Source organism: Corylus avellana, chromosome 3 (assembly GCF_965113065.1).
Source record: "Corylus avellana chromosome 3, dhCorAvel1.hap1.2, whole genome shotgun sequence".
NCBI classification, from domain to species: domain Eukaryota; kingdom Viridiplantae; phylum Streptophyta; class Magnoliopsida; order Fagales; family Betulaceae; genus Corylus; species Corylus avellana.
Genome location: NC_142492.1, coordinates 34,278,649 through 34,287,994, shown reverse-complemented (window position 1 = coordinate 34,287,994; position 9,346 = coordinate 34,278,649). Strand labels below are relative to the sequence as shown.

The following is a 9,346-nucleotide window of genomic DNA, read 5'->3' as shown; positions in this document are numbered from 1 at the left end:
TAAAATTGATATGAAGAGTAAATTTGCCACACTCATCACCAAATTTTCACTATTTTTTGGGTTCATATTTTAATTTTTCAACAATTTTAAATAATATTTTTAACCAATTTTTAAACGTTATGAAGCATTGTAATAATCTTATTATTATACGTTTTATGGTATATCCAACAACCTTACCAAACATATTGGAATTTCCTATGCTACGAAGTAGTTTTGGTAATCTAATAATAATCCCCATATGGCATATGTTGCTAGCGAGTAGTAAAGACAAGTATACGCGCGAGAGTAACAGTATCTGAAATTTAAACAACAAAATCTATCTCCCTACAGTCACGGGATTATACTCACCGAGGATTTAGTAATCAGAGATTAGATTTTTGCTTGGGGAAGAAGCAACATTTAACGACCAAATGTCCCACCAAGAATGGGAGGCGTTTCTTGGTCCACGTGGACCACGTCTACGCGTGATTTTGGAATGCTGCCTCTCCAGGAGCCCAATGTTACAGCTGCATCACCGTAAGTCCGTAACCGTTGGATTTCGCAGGTCTATCATTTTGACTTTGACTGTTCAAAGGGCATCATGAGCTCTTTGACACGGTCGTCGCTGGTTTCTTGTACAACCGAAGAAACAAAACCACAGCTCTTTTTTTTTCTTTGACCTAAGCAATTGAGGAATACAATGTTATTTCCAGGAAAAAAAAAATCATAATAATGCTATCTCCATTTACTTACTAATAAAAGTATTTTAATTTATCAATAATATTTTGTAAGTTCGAGTTGAATGAGTCGTAATTTAGAAACCGCATTGCAAATGAAGTGTAAATTTACGGGATAAAGTATAATTTATATATATTTTTTCTTCACAATAACAACCCTTTAAACTAGCTATTTATAGAGAGCGCCGCACATGTCCTCAGCTTGGAAGAGGGAGGAAGCCTTGGTTCCTTCCTCCCTCCCCCCCTCCTTGCCTGTGCAGTTTTCTCGTTTATTTCGTTTTTGCTTCGAGTTTTTTACTCTTGGTGCCCCATAGCACAGCAGCCGTCGTGACCCTGCCTTGCCATCTTTACTGCGCTGCCGATCTCTACCGCATCTCTCTATTGCCCTTTTTTTGCGATACTGGCAGCCTCCTCCGCTCCTTGCTCCAATGTTTGCTGCTATGTTGTGGTTTTTTGTAGTTTTGTTTTTTTTTTCCTGTATTTTATTGCTTGTTTTATTGTCCTAGCGTTTGGGCTTAGGACGTAAATAATTTTATGGCATTTCGTGTCGAGAATGACTAGTTTTAACGTGGTGCTTTTGCTCATGCCTTGAGAATGGTTATCTATGTTCCGGATTGAATCTGCATCAGAGAGATTTATTCTATAATCTAAAGATTGGGCATGGGTTAGCGGATGTAGATATCATAGGATTTCAATGTAAGATTTGTATTTTTTTTTACCTCAATGACGTGTAATCTTTTAGCTTCAATTATGAATTTCAAACTTTATGCTCTATGATTATAAGATATTTTATGCTATTGATTATTCATGAATGAAATCGGAATGAATTTTTCTTAAAAAAAATGTAGTTTAAAGAATAAATGCTTCATTTTTAATTGTACTATGAAGGTTACCTTAACCTTTAGTGTTTAATGCCTAGTGAATAAAAAAAAGAAAATTAATATTTATGTCCAATCTCTTGTAAAATTTAGATTATTATTATTATTAGTAGGATACGTGTCTTTAATATGAATAATGCTAAATATTACATTTTTATTTAAATTTCATCGATAAAAGATGTTTTTGTTAGAGTAAAAGGGAAACTACAAAAAGTGTAAGGGGGAAATTTTCCATAAATGAAATCATGATGGAGAGGTGATAACTTAGCCTTACTCCTCTTATGTTCTCTTATGGAACACATGTCCCAATTCTAAGGGATAGTTTCAATTAGAATTATATCAAAGTCAAGTCCACTTAGAACTTCATGAATATAAACTCAAACCGTTCATATTAATTTTTTTTTTTTTAAAAAAAATCATTCATATTAAAATAATTAAAACACACATTTATCCAATTATTCAAAAATTTCATAATAGAATTTATCCAATTAAAACACACATTTACACTCATTTTAAAATCGTTTTACTTAAAAAGTTGACTTTTTATTCGAGTTGGGTGTCTTCCGGCCGTACAAAAGACACTAGTGAGAACGGGCTTACCAAATCTATTCCCCTGAAGGCCAAATATGGAAAAGGAATCACAATGGAACCCTCTGCCTGTCACGTGCAAACCGTTGAGGTTACGCCACGTGTGCCGAGCCATGTCACAAAAGCAAAACTTAAAAAATAAAGAAAAAAACGTTAAAAAAGCAAAAGCAGTGTGATATCAGGGCTAACCTCACGGCCTCTCCCAACTTGCTTGGAAAAAACACAGGGTTGACGGCAGAGAGGGGCGAGCCGCCATCTCTATCTTTCTCTTTCTCTTTATATTTCTGTGCCTCTCTCTCGCTAAACAGACCCAGAAAGCCATTCACCATTTCAGGTAGCTCTCTCATTCTCTATCTGAAAGTATCTTCTTGTATTATTGTTGCTGGGTATGAGCTGTATTTGTTTTTTGGGCACCGTTTGTTTTGCTATTTGACAAGGGGGCTGTTTTTCGTTTACATATTTGGTGATTGAGGTACATGGGTTTGTTGGATAATTCTTTGGTGGTGAAAGTTGATTTCTTGCAGTGTGTCTTTGTGATGATAGTGGAACCATTTGTATTTAAAAGGTTAAGTTGTGTTTTTTTGTTGTTGTTTTATATGTGCAATGGAGGGAACATTGGCAGTAGAATGAAGGGTTTGGGATGATTTACGTTTTATTTAGTTTTATGGTAATGGTTATGGTTTGTTAGCATCTGTTAGAGATTTTTTTTTTTTTTGCTATTTAGAAGCAAGAAAATGAAAATCCAAACTTTGCCACGATCGAGTTCATTATTTTGTTGTTTTAGGTCTTGATGGCTGTGGGATTGTAATAATTCCCGGGGATCACCTCGGGCAACAATTTTCTCGTTTCTTGTTTTTTTTTTTGAAATTTATTAATTTTAGGAAGATTATTTCTGTCACATTTAGAAGTGCACTTTTTTTTTTCGTTGGGGGGGTGGAGCATGAAGATTTTAATTCAACTCAAGATGTCAATGTCTGACTCCATTTCATGCTTGTCAACAAAACATTTGCCTTTGTGAGGCTACTCAGCAATCATGATTTCTGATAGAGTCTCAAACAATGAGTAATAAGGCAAACAAAACACTTATTGGTACTAGTTATTGAAGAAAAGTTTGAAAGTGTTTTGGATCGTATTTTAGCAAATCAGTAGAATTACATCAATGACTGTTAACAAAAGAAAGTAAATTGGTTATGGTTCTTAAGATAACTTAATAGTTTATGTGTGCTCTCTTAACTAGCATTAGATTTCTCGGTATCTTGTTGAAGCACATCAATTTTGACATCTTCCAGTGAGCATTTCAATAAAATATATGCAGTTAAGGCTAAATTGCCCCTGTATGAAGATAGGACTTCGTGTTATTTCAGGTTGCAGTCACCTCTTGAGGTGTCCGTTCAAATTAGATGCTAAGAATGTGAAGTAACTTACAATTATAATGAAAATTCGCTGCGAGTGGTGGTGTATGGTGGTGGCGTTCCTTAACTTTTGCACAAACCTGTAGTGTAACTAAGACAGTGAAGCAGAATTTATAGGGTTAGCATGTCTGGAGGAGATTTAGTGGTCTTTAACCCCAAACTTTTATATCAAGCTACCATGAGAAAGTTAGGGGGCACAGCAACTGTGTGTTATGTTGTGACAGATAAATTTCATGTTGTTTTCTAACAATTTATTGGCAAAGAAATGGTAGCTGGGGTGATCGTGGATGATGATTACTTAAAGAAGTCATCTTTGTTGAAGGGGCTAGATAATGGCAGGGGTAGAATTATCTGTACTTGTTATGTAGCTTTTAGAGTTTGAAATGCAACTTTAAATTGGTCTCCTGTGTGACTAAGATGAGGTGCATAATTTAATTTTTCTCTGGAAAATCACAAGATCTGGTCTGCCAGCTCAACATTTGTTTGGAAAGTATGCGCATAAAGGAATAAGTGATGCTTTAATTCTTTTTGCCGTTGTTTTCACCAATCAACGTGGTTTGGGGTGTTCTTCCTTGTGATGTGACCAGGCCCTTGTATTTTCCCATGCACCTTATATGATAATGCAGTCATTGCTACATAGGGAGGAATGAAACACATTTCTTGCTCCTGTAGTGAGTTCATTTTTTTACTGGTTTACATGCTTTTGACATTCTAGGTATGATGAAGGGGACAGAAAATCCACTGAAGGGCTTGTTATAAAATTAGACATACATATAATAGCATATTAAGTAGTATATAGATCAATATATTAATTTCTTAGTTATATATCAATTCTTTTTCTTCTTTTTAACTTACAGATGTCAAATATATTTCATGTATGTATATAATGCTTTATTGCAAACAAGCTCCGAAATCTTATCCTTCGTGCATTTTGATAGATTGATACGTGCTTTACTGGATGGATAGCATTAGTAGAATGGCCTTATAGTACTGATGCTACTATATGAGCAAGTAAATATAAATTTTCTTTCTTGAGATGTTGACAAGGTTTTGGTTTGATGTATAGGGTTCTAACTTGATTCATGATTCTTGAATTCTTATTGTGAAGGTGCTACTGTATCTGCAGATGTTACGAGCAAAACATCTCGGTAACCTTTCCAATAGTGCTAGGTCCTTTTTTCTTAATGGGTCACGATGCAGTGCAGCAGATGGAAATTCATGTACTTGCCCTGAAGATGAAACTTGTGTTTCAAGAAGGCAGAGCAGAAGAAATGAAGTTTTACTTGCACAAAAGCCATCCACCTTAGTATCCACATCTTCAGGCAGAGTAGGAACCTTAGTATCCACATCTTCAGGCAGAGTAGGAACCTTAGTTTCAGAGGAGTCAGTTAAAGTACTAGGTTCTCAGAAGGCTAAGAATGTTGATCACCCAAGTCCTCTGAAACAAGTTGTTTCTGCCCCCAGTTCTTTGAGGAGATCCGATTGTGTAAGTTATGCTACTGGCATTGATGCTGCTCAAGAGGATGTGGTGAAGTCATCACCCCTTATTGCTGACCAGTTTGTTAAGGCTGGCATTGCAACCGTAAATTTCTTGTCTGATTTAGTAAATTATAAGCTTCCTCTATCAGGTGGAGATGGACTACTAAACTCACCTGGGAGCTGTATGGTCGATCCCACTAGGCCTCTCTCCAGCATCAAATCATCAAATGTGAGACACATCAAAAGAGAGAACTTTTCCAGTGTTCATCCAAGATCATCTCCACAGATAGCAGCTGGGTCAAATCATTCAACAAATGTTCATGCAACAAAGGGTAAAGGTGATAAATCGAATTTTGTTAAAAGTCTCAAGCATGTTCCATATGCTGGAACAGGGAATTCGGTGGGAACTCACGGTATATCTTCAGATGCTCATGAGAAGAAGACTGTACCACAGAGACCTAGAGCTCATTCAAACCGTTTCACATCAAATTATAATTTCAACGTGCAGACTTCAGATGCAGAGTTTGTGGGTTCTAATAGTAGAGGTTTCAACAGACACAGTAGAGGTTTTAACAAACCGCCCAGCGATATGGCAGTGGCAACAGGAATTGCTCCAATTAAGAGGCAGGTTGCAAATCCTGGGCATGCTGTGGGAAGTGTTTATCAAATATTGCAACAACTGAAGTGGGGCCCTGCAGCTGAAAAGGCTCTTGGAGATCTCAGATGTCCAATGGATGCGTTTCAGGCAAACCAGATTCTCAAGCAACTTCAAGACCACTCAGTTGCCCTTGGCTTTTTCTATTGGTTGAAACGGCAACCTGGGTTCAAGCATGATGGGCACACTTATACCACCATGGTTGGCATCCTTGGACGAGCCAGGCAGTTTGGCGCAATAAACAAATTGCTTGATCAGATGGTGAAGGATGGCTGCCAGCCTAATGTTGTGACATATAACCGTTTGATTCACAGTTACGGCCGTGCAAACTACTTGAAGGAAGCACTCAAGGTTTTCAATCAAATGCAGGAGGCAGGATGTGAACCTGACCGTGTCACTTACTGCACACTCATTGACATCCATGCCAAATCCGGCTTTCTTGATGTTGCCATGTGTATGTATGAAAGAATGCAAGAGGCTGGTCTTTCCCCCGACACATTTACCTACAGTGTTATAATCAACTGCCTTGGGAAAGCTGGGAATTTGACTGCAGCCCAAACGCTATTCTGCGAGATGAGAGGTCAGGGTTGTGTTCCTAATTTAGTCACCTATAATATCATGATTGCTTTGCAAGCCAAAGCAAGGAACTATGAGACTGCCTTGAAGCTTTATCGTGATATGCAGAATGCAGGATTTGAACCTGATAAAGTGAGTTATAGCATAGTGATGGAGGTGCTTGGCCATTGTGGGTACCTTGAGGAAGCAGAAGCAGTTTTTGTAGAAATGAAACGGAAAAACTGGGTCCCAGATGAACCTGTTTATGGTCTTTTAGTAGACTTGTGGGGAAAGGCTGGTAATGTGGAGAAGGCCTGGGAGTGGTATCAAGCAATGCTCTATGCAGGTTTGCGGCCTAATGTGCCCACTTGCAATTCCCTGCTCAGCGCTTTCCTCAGGGTTCACCGACTGTCGGATGCGTATAATTTGCTACAGAGCATGGTGGGTTTGGGTTTAAACCCTTCTTTGCAAACTTATACCTTGCTCCTCAGTTGTACTACAGAAGCACAGTCACCATATGACATGGGTTTTTGTTGCGAGCTCATGACCATCACAGGCCACCCTGCACATTCATTTCTACTGTCCATGCCAGCAGCAGGACCTGATGGTCAAAATGTGCGGGATCACATGAGCAAGTTCTTGGACCTGATGCATTCTGAGGATAGGGAGAGCAAGAGGGGACTGGTAGATGCAGTGGTAGATTTTCTTCACAAGTCAGGGCTCAAGGAGGAGGCAGGCTCAGTTTGGGAAGTGGCTGCACAAAAGAATGTGTACCCAGATGCCGTCAAAGAGAAGAGCTCCTGCTATTGGCTTATTAACCTGCATGTTATGTCGGATGGTACTGCTGTGATAGCACTGTCAAGGACGCTTGCTTGGTTTCGCCAGCAAATGCTAATGTCAGGGATAGGTCCTAGCCGGATTGATATTGTAACTGGATGGGGTCGCCGGAGCAGAGTGACAGGATCTTCTATGGTGAGGCAGGCTGTTCAGGAACTGCTGAACATATTTAGCTTCCCATTTTTCACTGAAAATGGCAATTCCGGGTGTTTTGTGGGATGCGGAGAGCCTCTTAATAGATGGCTGCACCAGTCTTATGTGGAGCGGATGCATCTACTATAGTTGGTGAGGATTTTACTGTGTCTTGATTGTAACTTGAGTACAGATTTTGTAGCTTAAACACAGTTTTGGGCTTGCCTCATGTGCATGTTTCTATGTACTTGACCCTCTTGTGTGGCTATTTTAAGTTAAAAAAGGAAAATATGTCAATTTTCAGAGATGCTACACTCTTTACATACAATTTGTATTATAGTAGGTTGGAACTTTGATGACAATGGTGATCTGCCTGAAGCCTGACAACAATCATTAACGTATCTACTGCTGGAATATGCATGGTTGCCAGTGGGAATGAAGAAATTACACTGTTTGATGCCAAGGAAGGTAAAAAACACATGGAAGGAAGATTAATATGGTGGAGGATCTTGTCTTTATTCACTAATCTATTTGCTTTGGCCTTTTGCTGCTTGGTTCCATTGTTGTGTACGTTGTACGGTCGTTTTCTCCAGCAGAAATCAGCTTTCATTAATTTTGGGTTAAATATTTTTTTAAGACCTTTATTCTATTTGCAAAAATGTCACAAATAGTAGCTGCGCTCTCAATATTTTCATTCATTTTCCATTCAAAAACTTATCGGTTGCCACGTCAAACTAATAAACGATTGTAACATGTTCCATGGCCATTGAATGTGATGATTATTGATTAGTTTGACATAACGAGGCATTAAGTTTTTAATTGCGTTTATAAGATGTCTATTGATCCTATTTGAGACAATTTAGCAAAACACCCGAGATGACTATTTGATAATGAGGCCGAATAAATATATTAAAAAAGTATTTAACCCATAAATTTATTCTCACTATAGCTACTCCTATAGCTACTCCCCAGCGTATTTTAGAATAGACTGAACAACTTGAATCTGGTATTTCCAGTCATTGAATCCAAGATTGGCCTCTTGGAGTACGTAAGCTTCATAGTTAATCCGGTTTAAAGATGAAATTACCCTTAAATCAAATTTAGTCTTAGGTTATTTCTATTAACATCAATTTAGATTGATGTTAATAGAAAGAGTGAAAAAAAAACAAAAAAAATTAAGGTCAGAAATAGTCGGTATACTTTTTTTTTTTTGACATGTCCGCACAAGAGGGAGAGGGGAATTCGAATTAGTGACATCCGCTTCATTAGGCATGGTCCTAACCAATTGATCTACCTCTTGAGGACAAATAGTCGGTATTCTTAGTTATTGATAAAAATAAATAATAAGACAATCGTTTTATCCCTACCTAGCATTTCCAATATCTTCATTTACATTTTTCTCCCTATAGTTTGTTCAGCCACTCAATTATTATTATTATTATTTTAATTGATTTCTTGTAACATTTTGAAAGCAATACAATGAATGATTAACATTGGTTTTCTCACTTTTACAGTAGTTTTACTCTTACATAGTCAAATATTACTGCAAGATTTACAAGAAAAAATAATAATATTACTGCAAGATATGAAGCTAATTTTACGTTATAAATGACTAAACAGGTTATAAAATCAACATATTATATAGTCATCAATTGAAAACCTGATATTATAGATATATTAAAACAAATTATTAGTAATTAACTTAGTATTTTTATCTATAAAAAACTAATATAAATAGTAAATTATCATTAGAAAATAGAAAGTAATATGAGACTAAACCAAATAATATATATATATTTTTAATAAGTAATTTCTCTCTCTCTCTCTCTCTATATATATATATATATATATATATATATATATATATGTATATGTATTATGATATAGTGAAAAGTAGACATAATCATGTGATAATTCAGGCTATTTTTTGAAAAATATGATGAAACAATAAAGATGAAATAGTGACATCATTGGGAGGAATTATGAATGTTAAAGATGTGATAAAAGCTTAATTAACCCATTTTTGATTTTGGGCTAATCACACTCCCACGTATATAAGCCCCTTCTTAATCTTTCTCTCTTCCCCCAACCAAA

At 36.9% G+C, this 9,346-nt stretch overlaps 1 protein-coding gene across 2 annotated transcripts; it reads left to right on the top strand.

Moving 5' to 3' along the window:
- Positions 1–2,377: 2,377 nt before the first annotated feature.
- On the top strand, positions 2,378–7,894 carry LOC132175748 (pentatricopeptide repeat-containing protein At1g74750). 2 transcript variants are annotated; one of them, XM_059587787.2, is made up of 3 exons: positions 2,378–2,516; positions 4,703–7,405; positions 7,593–7,894. In XM_059587787.2, the coding sequence occupies exon 2, from the start codon at positions 4,721–4,723 to the stop codon at positions 7,400–7,402; it is 2,682 nt and encodes an 893-aa protein (XP_059443770.2). In that variant the 5' UTR covers positions 2,378–2,516; positions 4,703–4,720; the 3' UTR covers positions 7,403–7,405; positions 7,593–7,894. The 2 variants fall into 2 exon arrangements, with proteins under 2 accessions (XP_059443770.2, XP_088370243.1); XM_088514117.1 differs by lacking the exon at positions 7,593–7,894 and having other exon boundaries at positions 4,661–7,573.
- Positions 7,895–9,346: the final 1,452 nt, after the last annotated feature.